This window comes from Lipomyces oligophaga (genome assembly GCF_038497815.1).
Source record: "Lipomyces oligophaga strain CBS 7107 unplaced genomic scaffold V1516scaffold_6, whole genome shotgun sequence".
Taxonomy (NCBI): Eukaryota; Fungi; Ascomycota; class Lipomycetes; order Lipomycetales; family Lipomycetaceae; genus Lipomyces; species [Lipomyces] oligophaga.
In genome coordinates, this window is record NW_027117790.1 from 675,660 (window position 1) to 692,105 (window position 16,446).

Here is a 16,446-nt window from a genome sequence, read left to right on the forward strand (position 1 = left end):
GAGAGAGCAGGGGGGTTGCCATATTTGGATCGCATGGCCATTTATGTCGAGCCATATCGGAGTCGAACAGACTATTCATCTAGAGTCGTCCCAAGTACCCAGCCCGCAGGCTCGACCCAGCTAGCCCCCATGCAAGATCCCCAACATGGGCTACGGATATGTCGGAGGCCGACCTGGTCCGAGGGGTCGATGGAAGCAAAGCAATGCCGATAGGCCTAATTAGCAGGTAGTAGTCACATCTGCGATTTTTCTATTGTACGTCACGAGATCAGAATGGGCTTTGTCGCTTGTCACTGTCTTCTTCCAATTGGACACTTCTTCGCACTGTCTGGCTTGTCTACTTGCCCGACTGGGATTTGGGCGGCGGCCACGGATTATTGTACGGAGGCCAGCGATTGATCCCCGTTCTTTTATCAAACTTTCCTATCAAAGTGCACGCAGGTAGGTTTATTCTCCTAACGCTTCCTACCAAATACATCCGCGGATAGAGATGGCTGTGCCTTCTCGAGACGCGGTAGTGAATCTTCGTCACTGTACGCGTTGAACCTAACTTTTCATTTGACTCTCTGCAGCGTTTTCTGCGCTCGCCGTTCGTGAGTTGTACGTGGAAGAATTTTTTGATCTCCGACGAAATTCTGCCGATACAGAAATATTTTCCGGATTTCGGCGAACTATCGGAAGGTCATGTTCATAAATTCGTGCTGATTCTGAATTACTTCACTCTTCAGTCATCGACTACAGTCTACTCCTATAGCTAATTGTTTCTTTTGTGCTGATGTTAGCGTAGCCCCAGCAATCTTGGTTAGTCCTTTCCTCCCTTTGGTCCCAGTCCAGCAGCCTGGACACTAGATAATGTGTAGCTGCTAAGCCAACTCAACTCAGGCAGAGGCAATAATACTAAAGCAGGCTGCTGGCCCATTACTTCGGACTTAAGTCAAGCAGGTCATAGGTGGATTTTGCGTGGCCACCTAAGCAACTTTGGTCTATCTTGTCTAAACTGTTTTCTGCTGTCTTCCTCCGGCCGATGGACGCAAAGTCTGTGGGTTAGTAGGACTGTGATCTAACGGTGTCCCAACGGATGACGGACAAGGTGACCAACTAGCTGCTCTGGCTCTCTCTCTCTCTTGAGCAAAATATCTGAAGAACCCTGAGCTGGGACAGCAAGCGGACCGAACAAAAAAATCATAATTTAAAATCGTGTCAACATCTCGAACTCTACTTAGACCAATCAATCTTTAAGACATGTCAGATCTATTAATAATATGTCAAGCAGGGCGAAAATCTCCGAAATTGAGAGCTTTCTCTGAATTGTAAAAGTCATTTTATTTGACAGATTCGCTTCTCACCTGTAAGATTACTTGACAGACGCCGGCGCTACTGCGATCTCTCTCGCCTGAAGAGCTGCGCAGACCTATCTAAATTGGACATATTTCAGTTTTAGATACCGATAGCAGCCGATCGATCAATCTATCTTCTTTACTGAACAACCCCAAAGACCCATTCGTATCAGACCTTGTATTCTGTTCCATGTCTGTATGTGCTTTCGTTGCGAAGATCCGAACCTCGGCACCGTCCGGTTAGAACTCTAGTAGAAGCCGACACGGCAGATCGCCGGCTATAGAAGGAATCTTGACTGGCAAACTAAATAGACTCGAAAATCAAAGGCAATCACACTAACTCATAACTCAATGGAACGAAGGAGTTAATGGGCTGTTATTTTGACGAACCACACTAGACTCGCCCCTCACCCTCCGGCGTGTGGTCCTTTGAGTGGTTGGTTGACAGCACTAATGGTCCAGAGAAAGCGAGATGACACTCGAACCTAGCACCGCGACTGTCACGCTTACAGCAGGACAAACCCTGAAACACTGCCACTGCTAGCTCATCTAGTCTTCTTCGGATACTAGTGCTGTTAGGGTGCTTCTAATTTCTTTCAGATATTTCTTATTTTTTTTTTTGCTCTTTCTTGTTTGTTTTTTTGGGTTTTCTTTGATGATGTTGTTGATTTGATGACAAAAATCAGACGGCAGATCATCTTTTGTTTCGTGGGTTTGTTTCGGTTGTAGCCTAGCTTGCGCTTGCGACCCGATGAGAAGCGAAATGTACACTACACTGTTCAGCCGAAACTAGTCAGTCGTTCGACACCTACAATGGTAGGCCTCAAGCACACACCACCGACAAAAAATTTAGGCTACTTGATATTCGGAAAGCAATGACATTCAGAATGATGGCGACCGCGAGACGCTAGAGGTGGGCCGATTCCATGGTGGTAAAGAGCGGAAATAGTGATAGAAGCATCGCGGCAAACCGGACCGTGAAATCGCCAGAGTGTAAAATCTCCAGAGTGTGCGGTTTTGCTATTTGCCGCGGTCGACTTTCATCGTTTTTTGGACTTGCAAGAAGTCCTTCTTACTCGAAGTAGAACTGTCTGTGTGTATAAGTTTGTTTATGGTCGACAAAATTCTAGCTCAACAAGAGCCTGGCGGTAGGAGCGTAGTTCTTTGAGGGACTTTGGTTAAGCCGTACAAGGCCAGCATTACGGGTCGAATGTGTATGTGCTAAACAACGAAAGTCTGAGGACGAGGACCAAAAACGTAACTGCTCAGCTTCTCTAGCAGAACTGTAGGACGTTTATTCCTGAAAGGGCCCCTGCTCAATCTCTGAGTTCTATGGCCAATCTCTCGGTGCATTCGCTAATAGGAAGAGAACTCTAGAAAGAGTTCTACTTTTCTTTTTCCAGCTGGATTTTCTTTTGTTATGCAGATTCCGTGCAGATTGATCATGCTCCTTGCTGAATAGACTGACTTCAGAAAATTGAAGTTAGAAATGCGAGATCTGATTTTCTGGAAAATCCACACATAAAGCAGAAAAGTGAACTAGATGCATTAGAGTTTATCAGAATTCCCAACACTCTGCACAGAATAAATCAGCTTGTTCATGGAATAGCAGCGCTATTCTGTCTTGGTTAATGTTCCCATCGGAGTTCCTCCCGCCTAACTGCTTTCAGCAGCTCCTAGCATCTTGATGTTGTACGGTCAGAAAACGGACCGTTCTACGCAATAGTTCCACGTAATGTCAGCTGGCATCGGACACCGTTCCCTATGGGACCAATTTTCAAAAACCAAAGCTCAAAAAATGGGAAATTCTCATTTGACATCTGGACCATGCACGTGCTAGTGCGACACACTCCGGATTAACATGGGCTTAATCCTGGTCTAGTCTTAGCCATTCACTCTGTTTTTGTGCATGTCTATGTTCATCTCCGTCTTCTCGTTCAACAGAGGTCTATGTCCATTTGTCGTTCCAGTCATCTGTCAATCCCAACCATAACAGCTTGGTGCGCTAGAACTGGTTGGAACTTTAGTCTGTCGTCAAGGATGGCAAAAGGTGTAGGCGAACAGCAACTATCACTATACCGATGACGACACTAGACCCCTACCCTCATCGATCTCTTTATCGGCCTCGATGGCAAACTACAAAGTGGCCGACAGAGCGGCCACGAGTGCAACCGTCAAAGGCGATGAAGCGAGAGCGGGAAAAACAAAATCGATAAATTTATATATTAAATGACAGATACAAACCTAGCAAATTCACAACTCAAGCAGATCAAGAATGCGATATTAGATCTATACTTGATGGTAATATGGAAATCCACACTTGCCAAGCCGATTTCTGCCCACAATTGCGCGGGACGGTTCTTCCGTCGTAGATCGATTATGCTCTAGTCGCCTTTTTCCAGAAGTCTTCAACGTTGTTGCTGCTGGCAAGAGCTGCTAAATAGCAGTCCGATGTCTATCTATCACGACGATGATCCGGGTACTCCGACAAAAAAAAATCTTGCCCGCAAGGCTGCTATTGCTGCTGCTAGTGTACAGACTAGGTAGCTAGCCTGTACACTAGCCTGACTGGTCAGTTAACCGGCCTCTTAGTCCTTCGCAGCACTTTCTTCAATTGGACAGTTCAAGTCGTTGACTTCAGTTGGGAACTCTCCAGCAAAAATAAAATCGATAAATTCAATATCTTGCAAGCACGGGCAGAAGAGCAACTGCCCTCGTCAACTGCCCTCGTCAGCCGCCCTGGAAAAATAAAGGACTTTCATCTTACACCTCTTAACGAAGCTAAACCCCTCCAAAAAGAAACAAAACAAAATCGTGCAATCCACCCATGTCCAATCTCAGCCTCCTATCCTCCAATCACCTCGACTCGCTCAATATTCGTCACGTGATACAGTCGACAGCAGCCACGACGAGTTTTATCTACAACGTGAGGAGCGCGACACAGAATCCTTTGGTGGCTTGAGGTAGTAGAAGTCTCTTGTCCGCCATTACCGTATCACAGGCTCGTCGGAAGCTTATATTAAAACCGTTTAGAGGTTTTTCCTTCGAGTAGACGCATTATGGCCAGTACTATGACGAGGAGAGATAAAGTTATTAGTTTGCTATCGGAACAAATGATTTCTATCTGAATTAGGAAAGTGAACCCACCTCCTTCCAGAATTATCAGAATGGCCGGCACATCATACCCGCCAGGCTCACCTAGCCCCTGCTTCCGTTAGAGTTTCTTTCCTCTTGTCTCCTCGAAGCAGGCCTTTAGGCTAGCAGTCTCTAATCGACGATAGCAGACAGGCTAAAATGGGACCGAGTGAAAGACATGCATGGCCGAGGGCCATGTGGTGGAACGAGCGAAGTTGAGGGTTCTACTACTACTATGGCGTGGAACGTCGTTTATCTCTGTATTTTGTCTGACGTACGATCTGCTTGATTAAGAGTCTGGTATCGTAGATGTGTGGTGTAGTCTACCCCCTTGACTGAATTCTGTTCCTGAGTCTAACAAAAGGAGAATTATTTGACAGCATGTTGACATCGGAAATACCTTGTTGATCAAGATAGACGCTGTCCTGTTTCGAATGGATTATGTTTACACCTACTGTGCGCAAAGTGCTGCTCCCCAGCCAGCCCACTTGCTTTTTCCTCGTTGGCTTAACAAATGTCAGCCAAAAAACGGCACAGAGAAAGACTTGTCGACACTATCCTAGGGACCGTCTCAAAAAGTAAAATGAATTGTCTCGAACCTTGTTATCGAATCGATTCTGGTCGGTAGCCCCGATTTCTGGGAGCCCTAGAGAAATGCTGTTAGGACTGAAAATCGGCATGTAGCGTCATTAGAAGGAGCCTTTGGCGACAGGAGAGATGACGAAGGTGAGGACGAAGATCATGATCAGCATGCTTTGATACAAGCTGCAGAAGCCTGGCCATCGCATGGATGATCTTCATGGAATATTCTCATATATGACTTTCATTATCCGAAGCTTAAGGGCTGTACGGAATTTTTAGCGCTCTATAGCCCCTGCACTTTATCAAGTGATGATCCCAGCTATCAATAATCCCAAGCAATCATACAAGTCGACGTCCTGCAAGGACAGATCACTCTAGGCGGAGAACAATCGTCCGCCACATCCAGAGTGGCCGCCAATATAACTAAAACTTTGTCTGCTTCTGTTGTTAGGAGATCTTGTTTCCAGAGTTCTTTTTGTTTTTTTCGATTTCATATTAATTCTGCTACGCAGGATACAGCAACTATCTTGTCAGATGCCCATTTACGAAAAGAGTATGTCGCAACGGGACCTTTTAGGATTTCTAGCCGAAACCATTTTTTTTATTTTTTTGGGACTACTTTGTTGTGTACACATCTCCACCAATGTTCCCTATCGGTTTTGTGTCGTCATACTACATCAGTTTCATCGATGACGATAGTTGCGGTTGTCTAGCGGGCAGATCGGAGAAATGTCATTATCTGTTTTCATGCCTGATTAGCCTTTTTCTGTTGCTCCGTAGACTCTCCCGAAAACGAATGAGTGAATCCCGTTTCTGTATCACGGAATAATATTGACCACAGCCCCCGCATAGTCCACTTAGTTTTCAAGTTTGTATCAATCAGATAGTGCAAGATGGCATTGTTCGTTATAACGGTTTGTCGACTAGAATAAATTTGAGCAGAGTACTCTCTGGCGGGAGTGGGGGAAGGCAAAGAAATGTTGCAAGCTCAGGGCTGGTACAAACAACTAAGTTCACTGTCAGCTCGGAGACTGTCTTTGTTGTATTATGATCCAGATGGTTTGCGGAAAATACCATCGGACAACGACCCGCTGAATTTGCTTCTCATTCTACTGGACACAAACTACCGACTGTTCAGAATGATAGCCAGCCGTTTATTTTTCTAAGTCTACTGCGCTCTCCTGGCACATAGAAGTGCACTGTCTTAATTCCCTGATCTGGATGAGTTTGCGACGATCCCTGCGATACAGCATGTAGGGAAACGCTCTCTCCGGGACTCCCGTCCAGATATCGAAATGTAAACCTGTTTTACTGATAGGATCATGATAATAGTAGACCTCGAGATTTTCGGCCTTTCCTTCTAGCTCAGTTCAAGAGCTGCAAACCGTTTCAGGCCAAAGAGAAAGCATGTCATTTCACAATTTTTGCAGGCGGGCCAGATTAAACTAACCAGAAACTAGCGTGCCAGAGCAGATAAAGCGAGAACAAAAGTACTACTCTCCTGAATGTTATTTTGGCAATAGTAGATCTTTTGAGGGAGATTCCCACAATGGCACCACTGTACGCGGTGAGACAGCTAGAACAAGTCTATATTCAGATAGCTAGCGATAGGGTCCAAGAACCACTGGTGATTAATTGCACCAGTAACCCAGCTAGTAACCCAGCTAGCAACCGCAGCTCGCTTTCGGTAGACATCTCGACTCAGATCCCAATAATGTAGACCTTCACCTCCGATCCATGATATCTGAGAACCTCTATGCCATCATCGCAATTTCAGCAGACACTTCCAGACTGATCGGAATGCAATTCATCAATTTCTCTCTCTCATGCCCTTTCACCCGACTCTGCCTGGGTCTGTGTGCAATGGCTACGGTGTCTGATCACGTGACATTGAAAATTGTCCTAAGCTCAGAGCAGAATAGCGCTCATTTTTTGCTGAGTGACGGCTAGAGAATTAATTTCTAAACCCAACTGTGTGTTTTTCTGACTAACAGAATATACCGGCAACTAGAGCAGTTTTCCATTTCTGTGCTAGCTGGAAACTAGCTAATTTATCGTCAACTATGCGGTGATGGTGCATCGCTTGCTGACTGTCACCCAATGTCTGACAGAAACACGTTGATGCGAGATTCACTAAAAGTCGGTAAGTCTAGGAAGCGCAAAAGCGAATACCGAAGATCCAAAATTCTAGATAGCGATAGCTTTCCCATTTTCTTCGCATGGGTTCTCGGCGATGTCCTCATCCATGGAAGCCTGAGCGATGATATGGCTAGTCGGCTTCGATCCGTGCCGAAATAATGTCCGAGAAAAACGGCGACGATCTCTTTGAATATCTACTCTTCAAGCCACTCAATCTGCGCGGTTTGGAACTTGTTTTTTTTTGTTGGATCGTCAAGCCTGAGTGAGTATGCGTTGGGCCCAGCCGCCAGAAAATCTTTGCAGATTAGGAGGTGCATTTGTTCTTTGCTACGCTCATTTTAATTAACTATCTTATGCTTTAAGCTTTGTCTGCTTTTACTCTGGCTGCTGTGTTTTTTCTGGGCCTCGAGCGCGATATAGAGAAGACGCTGAACACTACTGATAAAAGAAAGAAGAAATCGTTGATCCTAGCTCTGTGTGAACTCAACAAGGCTTCACCAGAGTCGAGTAGAATGTAGTTCTCGACTTTCGGCCATCGCGAGTCTGTATATCTATAGGTCGACTCGATTCAAATCGACTGAGATACCTGTACCTTCGACTTGATGCGAATATCTGATAGCTAGCTAGGTTTGAAGTGGTATTGTCTTAAGGAGCATCTAGGACTGAGAACGGATCTGAATCTAATGATGCCATTATTGATATTAGACTCTTGTATTAAACATTAATTATACACTTTCATAATGAGTAAAGAATAATGAATATAAACAAATAATTGGTTAAAATAAGGAATAAATATATAATTGACAGTAGAAAATAAATCCTTATTGGCTAATCTATATACTAGCCAGTTCAATAGTATTGACTATATTGAATTGATCTGCGCACACAAGATGTGCACCCCCTTGGAAAGACATGGCGGATCAATTCAATACCGGTATTATATAGTGCATATCAAGGTCATACGTCCACACTATCGAGAAATGCAATTTAAAAATTCTCTAAAATATTTGCTCATCATCTAGGCATTTCTTTTTCCAACGCTGCTGTGTCTACTAATTTTTTGCGACCAGAACAGGTTCACCAAGTGCGCAGCATCTCAACATGCGATGCTAGCTTGAATTCTACGGTGCACAATACTGCGTTGCTGATTACGATCAGTACGCCATAAGCTCATCTCTAAACAAATTAAGTCATCAAGCCCCTCAAACTTGAGTTATCTTCCGACTCGATTTTGAAAGCCAAAAGAAAAGAAAAGTGCAAACGCGAGAAACAGAACAGAGCAAAATCCTCGCTGAATTTGTATTATATTTGGAAATTCCATGTTTTTAAAACAGGATTTAACAACTGTTTCCTTACCAAGTGCTCAAATTATTTCCCCCTAATTTTGATCTCAGTTGCGATTGAATAGGCCAGGAAAGTGCGCTGGAATCGAGGTGGTCCTGGGCAGTGCTAGCCTGGAAAGCGAATGACTTGGGTATTGCGGCGGGGAAACTATAGGTGTGTCGGTTCTTAGTATCCGGCTTGTCCAATATCGGACAAACTCTACTAAGCAAACTTGGACCGACGTAGAGCGCGCCATTGGGAGAAGCTCTACAGGAGCTAATAAACCTTGGCTACCGCTAAAATTTTAGTGATCAATTGAGTGAGCTACGGAGGTTGCCGTTCGAGTCCCTATTGCTGCGCTTATGCGATTGAGCCTACGGAAGCAAAATCCAAACCTCGATATTAACAGGAATTGTCTGCATATTGCAATAAGGCCGCGTGAGGCATCATAGACTGCTGTTTGCTGGAGACGACTGTCTCGACTCCAAAGCGCGCTCATAAAATTATAACAGACGTACAGAGACAGCGGATGCCGTATTGTTCGGTTGTACTTCAGATTCCAGTTTATGAGGGGACTCGCGCAAGTTCTGGGTGGTTCTTAGTTGCATCCAGACCTTCTGGAGGTCCCGCAGCGGCCGGATTGTCGTAGTTGCTCATGCTAGAACTCCAGCTATTGGCTCATCTGCTTGGAAAGGTTGGGGAGACAAGACAGAGGGCAGAGCCGCATTGCAGTAGAAGCTAGTGAGAAGGAGACTTACGAAGGTAGACCGTGCGAGCGTCAGAAATTCTAGGACTGTGGTGGTAGTAATTCGAGAGAAAACCCATTGACCGGGACTGTCGAGTAAGAATCTGCGAGCGGACGATCCTCAATTGAACAACAATTGAACAACTGTACCTCAGATTTACAGGAGAACTGCAGGACCAGCGCTGAGGATCAAACAGAACAACTTCGAACTGCAGTAGCAATTTCTGCGCCGACGGCCGCCTCGAGAAAAAGTTACCCAATTCTCGATATCGGCTCCGCTAGCGAACGCGTAATAGCAGACTTTCGAATTCACCTAAAAGCAGATCCGACATTTTCGGGTTCGAGCCCAACGGGAAATAAAATAAACCCACAGCCGCTCGCAGAGTTTGTCCTCATTGAGCGGAGCGAGCGAAAGAGATCTCTTTTCTCCTGCGCCAGTAGTCCTAAGCCACTCACCCTACTTGTCCTGCTTGTAGCATGGCCCAACCGAACACAGCCAAACCAGGCTAACCAACAGGAAATAAAACATACGACTATAGTAGCTTGCAATGCAGGAAAAAAACCAGAATCCTCTCCGACAGTACCATATTCCCAATCTATTGCTCGTCATTTCTGTCCACCAAGCTGGTTTTGTTCTGTTGTCTTACTTCGTCGCTCTCACACGTGTCATGACTGCAGAGCTCCCAGTTCTGCGTTCATCAATCTAGCCTGGACCCGCAACAGTGGTAAACCCTATCTTTGCTTCACAGTCGTCGACTCGATATTCTGCTATGAAGCCATCTTCTCTTGGTTCACTCAACAGCTAGCATTCGCAGTCCTTCCGTCCGATGTCTAGTTCTGATTCTGTCGGGCGGAGAATTCCGACAAACAAATGACCGTAGTTCTGAGTGCAGACCCAGATAAGCGTGTTTGTAGATTCGCGTACCCTTTCGAAGGTCTTTTGCGTTTGCAGAGATGCGTTAACAGCCCTATGATTCTACGCAAGTTCCTACGAAGATACGAGGAAACTTTTTTTTCTCTGCTCAAAATACGATCAGACAGACAGAGATACCACACGTTTGGGTCGCTCTCTGTCGCAGAAGTGCAGGAATATTTCTCCGGCAAAATATCCTCTACGATCAGCAATCCTCCTTTTTTTTCATGTTTCTTACATTGCGCATGCCAATCGCGGTGCTTCTCGACTCTGTGGGATGAGAGCTCTACCATTGTGCTGGTCGCTCGCACTTCTGGCTCTCGATTGAGCAGTGTGCAGGCCGTACCCACTCACAAATGCGAGTTCCTCTAGAACAAATTTGCGTTGCGACAAATCTCTTATTATACCTAATCAATGGATACTGAACTATTTGCAAATGTGTCATGCTGCAAAAAAATACGCAGCATTTTGCAACTCATTGAACACGCATGCTTTCAACCGTATCCTCCGCTCTGTAACCCCCCTTGCCCGCAAGCCTTGCATGATTATACGATCCATTAATGTGCATATATGGCGACGATCATAACGCAACTAATCGCCGAACACAGCGCAGCAGTATTTCTATTGAACTAGCACACAGAAGGAAGCGCTCAGTCCTCAGAGTGCGAGCTGTGTGTGAGACCAGCCAGAAACGTCGAACTAGTCTCTCTGCAGAGTGCCCCCTCCCAACCAAAATAAAGTAAAAGCAAATATAAATATATCGCGATCTTCTCCAGCCGCTGCTCTCGCAGCGGGCGCCTATTTTATTTTATTTTATTTATTTTATTTTTGTCTTAATCTATTTTTATTTTTTTCGAAGTTACATTTCGACTCCAACTGTCAGGGGGATTGTCCAGCTGCTCAACAAATCCCACTCCGCACTACTCTGCCTGTTCTGCCTTTCAGAACGCCTGCAGGTGCTTGTAGCCGCTCCAGCGGGAGGTCATGCCCGAATTGGTGAGACCAGCCCTCTCGCAGCTATCGTCGACACATCTCCGAGCAGACTTGCATGCAGACGTAGACGCAGACTGACGAGTAGCCAGTACTACACGGCAGCTGCAGTATGTATTTCTAGCTTCATTCCGCAGTAGCAGTTGTCTTCATGTTTTTTTCTAGATACGCTCGAACCTGCCTGTATGGGGCTTTGTGTACGACTCTGAATTCACGGGAGTTACCAAAATGACTGTTCTTCCACCTCCCAAACTATTTAGATACCCAATTCGAAATCCTCTGATAGTATGCTGGTCGCAATTTACTAATAGCTGAACAGAAGAATTGAGATTTCTTTATTTTTATCTACATAAACCTTCAAACAGAAGTCGGTTGAAGCGTAGATTTCCCGCCTATCCTGTGATTATGTAATTGTTCACTGTTATGAAATTACCTAATCTCATATGAGCCGCGAGAGACACGGCGCGAAATTTTGGGAAGATATTTTTTTTTACCTGCGAGCATTGAAGATTGATGTTGAAATACTCAGCTTGTTATTATTCACTGGACACTTCAACACTAGATTGTCTTTAACCCATTTGTGATGTCGCGCATAAATACTCTGGTCCTTGACGCTGGGCCGCTAATCAACAACGCCTATAGTACGTTGCATGAACTTGCTGAAGTCTTTGTAACAACGCCGTCAGTACATGCAGAGATTCGAGATGAGCGAGCACGAGCAAACTTATTGCTATGGGGAGACCGGCTAACGCTACGGCAGCCGAAACCAGAATCGGTCAGGTTTGTAAATGAGTTTGCGAGGAAAACTGGAGATTACTCGGCTCTGAGCACAACAGATTTACATATCATTGCGCTGTCATATGAGATCGAATGCGAGCTTGTAGGGTCTGGCGAACATCTACGGAAAGCCCCAGTCAAGATTGCATCATCGCCTGCTACAGTGGTTGCGTCCAGACAGTCAACACGGAATACTGCTGTTGAGAACGTGGCCGAACAGGTAGCGGGGTTGGAGGTCGATGACGGCTGGAGTACGGTTCCCCGAAAGTCGAAATCAAGCAAACGTCGTCCAAAATCGGCTGGACAACATGTCCCTGCAGTTGTCAAGATCAAAGAATCAGAGCCGTTAGCCGAACAGATGGTACCGGAAGAAACGTCAGGTGAAATCAAGACGATAAGTTCAGAGGATATATCAGAGCTGGAAGCACATTCTGCAGAAGATTCTATTTTACCTGACGATTCTGTTTCAATATCCGGCATTGCCGAAAACATCCACTCCACTGACATCACTGATGACGACAGTGCTGATAATGACGACGACGATGGAGACTGGATCACTCCGGACAATATCGAGACCCACCAACTTCTCGATAGCGGATTGCGAGATTCAGCAGGAGAGCTCGAAGGAGAAGCAGTACCCCAAATAGCAATGGCATCAAGTGATTTTGCGATGCAAAATGTCGCACTCCAGATAGGGATCCATGTCATCAATCCAGGTTCTGGGCGGCTAATCACACGGATCCGGTCCTGGATGCTGCGCTGCCATGCCTGCTATTTCCTCACTCCACCACCGACAGGCAATAAACCGATCCATTTCTGTCCCCGTTGCGGGGGAGCAACATTATTGAGATGTACGGTCACAACATCGGCCAGCACGGGCCAAATCCAGATTCATTTGAAAAAGAATTTCCAGTGGTCGCATCGTGGCGATAGATACAGTATGACGAACCCACAGAGTCGCAAAGTCCGGAAATCAGGTACAGAAAATGTGCAGGACATACTGCTGCGGTACGCATATTTTATTTTTCAATCATATACATCTACTAACTTATGTGTGCTGTAGAGAGGATCAAAAGGAGTACTTGAAAGCTGTGAAAAATGATACCTGGCAGCGCCGCCATAACGAGAAAATGCTTGAAGAATGGGTTGGTTCAGCTGGTGTCAGCGACTCTCCGTTTGCAAGCGGGTCTTATAAACGGGAAGCTGCTTTGAAAACGGGTGTCAAAGTTGGTCGCAGCCGATATGTCAATGAGCGGAAAAAGAAGTAAACTTTTTGGATCTCGGTATTTTGTTCGCACACTCATTATCTTACGAATTTACATTTGACAAACATGATATGTAATATAGATCAATTAACCTTATTTTTGACAAGAATTATATTCTCGAATAGTCCATTAAGCTTTCTAACCCAGCCAATATCGTACACTGACTTCTTCCAAAGTTCATTATCCAACCTGTAGTTACACCGCTGGTTCAGCTACAAAATTAATTCTTATCCTTTATATGTATAAATCCAAAAAACTCACGTTGCTGTGTAGGGAGCATGAAATATCTTTTCTTCAAAGTAACTCGCTGTCGTGAATACTTGTCATCGGGTGAAAACCGCGCCGGATGCGCTGACTTGGTGATAATTCCAGAGTCAGTCGTCTTTTTCAAAGTGTAAAGACGGCGACCATCTGGGCCCTCAGTGTACATTAAATGCATTTTAACCTGTAGATGTAGTAGCTTTGCGAGATGCTTTGAAGTTATGTCAATATTGCACAAATTAAAAAAAAATTCCTTTCGAATTTCGAATTTCGAATTGGGAATAACACAAACGCCTTACACCTACATTTAAATCGGATATCAGGACTAACGAAGTTAAGTTATTGCTAAGAAGAATAATCCAAGTTAAAAGTGTTTCAGGTATTAATTTACTTACTTTATATGCAAAAAAAACACATATGTTCATATTATTATTCGCCTACCAAGTACCTAATAACCTTACTACCTTATTATTATAAAAATTAACCTTATATTCGGCTGAACTGACAAACATTATGCAATCTAAGTTTCATACAATTTTGCATATAATCCCAACGCCTTTATTGTGAAGTAAAACTTGTAGTTAGGATATTCAATCATGCAGCTTCGGTTGAATACACCTTCTATACCTTCTGATTTCCATTCTCCATTTGATTGCTGGTGTTTCATCAAAAATTTGATGCCACGTTGAATAACTTCCACCTGAGGGTATTCGGCATACATCAAAGCAATGCATGCCCAGGCCGTGTTAACCACCTGGGTCTGTTCATGTGCAACATAAGTTACAGTTTCACAAGACTAGAATCAGATTTGTTAGGTTAATGAAAAGAGCATTTTGGATATTATATTACTTACTCGATAGCTCTCGCCCCAGCCTCCGTCATCCTCTTGTCTGTTCACCAAAAACATACATCCTTTGCGCACGTAATCGGAATTACTGTAGACTTCGCCTTGATAAGATAGGGCCTCCATAGCAAACATACCGCCGTATGTGTAACAAATACCCCAGGATCCGTACCAGCCACCGAATGGGTCTTGCGCTGACTTGATGAACGCTATCGCATCATCAATCGCACGCACAACCTCGTCACGCCGATAGGTAGAATGATCTCGGAAATACGAAAGCCCAATAACAACAGAGTCCGAGCACTCCACATATGGATATTCAACCATAATCTTTCCAAATACTTCGGCTGGATTGATCATCTCTAGCATTGGAGTCGTACGTATCTTTTCGTAAGATGCGAAACTGCCAAAAGAAAAACGGCCCCGGTTCTGTAGGGTCAACAGTACATCAATAGCCGGATAAATCTTCTCATCCGGTATAGCAATCTTCATGTATGGCAGCTTCTGAACCATCAGAACCGCTTTCAATGCCTCGGCGGTGCAGTCACTCACTGTGTATCCTTGATCTTTGGTGGAAAAGGGCCAACAGCCAAGTCGCGAGTCGCGGTAAGAGTTCGGCACCGCTTCTTCCGTGAACTGAGAATTCACGAGGAATTTCAAACCTTTCCGAACAGTATCCTCAAATTCAGGCAAATCCGCAGCGCCAATCAAACACATGGTTTGAAGAGTAAAACTGGTATCCCAAACTTGCACTCCATTCGTACCCGCCATGAGCATGCCTTCGTCACTGATATTCATAAAATCTACAAATCGATTCTTTATCCCTAAGAAATTCTCTGACTTCGGGCCCTCGTTATCCCAGATCACAATGGCATTCATGGCAAAACTGACAGGTCCCACCGATAGAAATTTCGTGTTTTCTAATTCTTTTCTAACAAGGTCAGCAACATGATTGCAAGCCTTCTCCTTCAGCCAGTCAGGTCGAATATAGGCCTCGTATGCAGACATCGCCAGATTAATCATATTCAAAATCTGTGTATGAGGGTAGTATATATCTATTTCAGATACCGTATTACAGTGCTGTGAGAAATCGATTGAGTCGAATGGTTGCGTATAAAGTTCCTCGCGAAGTGATTCTAGCAGAGGATCAAGCGTTGCGCTGATCTTTTTGGCATAAATATATCCCATCGGTAAATAGACTTGTCGGCAATGGATCCACCATCTACCAGGATGTATAGGTAACCAATCTGGCAGCATCCATGTCTCTGGCGGAACTGGATTCATCCCTTCATATTTATATAAGCTGAGCACCGAAAGCCAGAACTTTCCCCAATGAGGAGCACCAAGGGCACCTCCAAATTTATGCAACGTATGACGTGCCTTAACCGCCACAGGATGATCTGCATCCATACCGCACAGTCTTAGAACAACGTAATTACAGGCAGTACCAAAAACAGTGCTTTTGTCCTCGGAATGCAAACCCCATCCTCCATCGACTGGATGAGCAGTATTGACTAGATATCGAATCATCTCAATTCTCCACTCATCTGGTAGTGGAGTTCCTGTAACGTAATGTGCAGCTACGGTACCAATCATTAGAAACATAGGTCCACCATAGCGACAAATCCAGTGACCTTCGTCTAACTGTAACTGTTTATAGAACCGTAATCCGTTTAGGGCAGACTCATATGCGGTTGTGGGAGATTCAAAGTTAGGAAGACCCTAAGACAACGAAGTTAGATTGATTTCACCTTTACCAGGAAACCCTATGAAACTGACAGTCTCTATTCCTAATTGATATTTTTCAAAAACACGCTGAGGAAATTGCTGGGCATCCTTATCGTCTGTCAAATAAGTCCATTTCCATCGTCCGACGGCGTCAGTGAGCATTCTCCATCGCTGCTTGTCTGTCTTCGGAAGACCATAGCGATCCGATGGCAGTGGATAGAGAAGCGGATATCGTGACATTATTATAAAGTATTTTATATCCACATAAACGATCGAGTACGATCAAGTATTGTCTTGTTCAATCTAGATTCAATCTAGTACAGTACATCATTCTATCAGCTCCATCAAGATTTCAGTCACATGATCTCTAACTGCTGGACATAAACGTCGCGAAATGGGATATTTAT

The 16,446-nt window shown here is 44.7% G+C and overlaps 3 protein-coding genes across 3 annotated transcripts; 1 reads left to right on the top strand and 2 right to left on the bottom strand.

The window, feature by feature from the left end:
• Window positions 1–11,747: 11,747 nt before the first annotated feature.
• V1516DRAFT_627325 (Nin one binding Zn-ribbon like-domain-containing protein) lies at window positions 11,748–13,209 on the top strand (the record flags this gene model as incomplete). Its single annotated transcript, XM_066919784.1, has 2 exons — window positions 11,748–12,949; window positions 13,005–13,209. 2 exons carry the CDS (start codon window positions 11,748–11,750, stop codon window positions 13,207–13,209), a joined length of 1,407 nt encoding a protein of 468 aa, XP_066776244.1.
• A 58-nt stretch (window positions 13,210–13,267) lies between these two features.
• On the bottom strand, window positions 13,268–13,861 carry V1516DRAFT_640565 (H/ACA ribonucleoprotein complex subunit). The gene is made up of 3 exons (XM_066920096.1): window positions 13,773–13,861; window positions 13,468–13,678; window positions 13,268–13,418 (listed from the first exon to the last, which is right to left on the bottom strand). Exons 2-3 carry the CDS (start codon window positions 13,643–13,645, stop codon window positions 13,402–13,404), a joined length of 195 nt encoding a protein of 64 aa, XP_066776245.1. The 5' UTR covers window positions 13,646–13,678; window positions 13,773–13,861; the 3' UTR covers window positions 13,268–13,401.
• On the bottom strand, window positions 13,862–16,438 carry V1516DRAFT_640568 (terpenoid cyclases/protein prenyltransferase alpha-alpha toroid). The gene is made up of 3 exons (XM_066920097.1): window positions 16,091–16,438; window positions 14,321–16,033; window positions 13,862–14,263 (listed from the first exon to the last, which is right to left on the bottom strand). Exons 1-3 carry the CDS (start codon window positions 16,277–16,279, stop codon window positions 13,988–13,990), a joined length of 2,178 nt encoding a protein of 725 aa, XP_066776246.1. The 5' UTR covers window positions 16,280–16,438; the 3' UTR covers window positions 13,862–13,987.
• Between the last annotated feature and the right edge of the window lie 8 nt (window positions 16,439–16,446).

Coding starts and splice junctions, on each gene's coding strand:
- V1516DRAFT_640565 (XM_066920096.1), bottom strand. CDS start 13,645: ATGCATTTAATGTACACTGAGGGCCCAGATGGTCGCCGTCTTTACACT.
- V1516DRAFT_640568 (XM_066920097.1), bottom strand. CDS start 16,279: ATGTCACGATATCCGCTTCTCTATCCACTGCCATCGGATCGCTATGGT. Junction 16,034..16,090: donor ATCAATTAGGAATAGAGACT/GTCAGTTTCATA, acceptor TCGTTGTCTTAG/GGTCTTCCTAACTTTGAATC. Junction 14,264..14,320: donor GCTGGGGCGAGAGCTATCGA/GTAAGTAATATA, acceptor ATCTGATTCTAG/TCTTGTGAAACTGTAACTTA.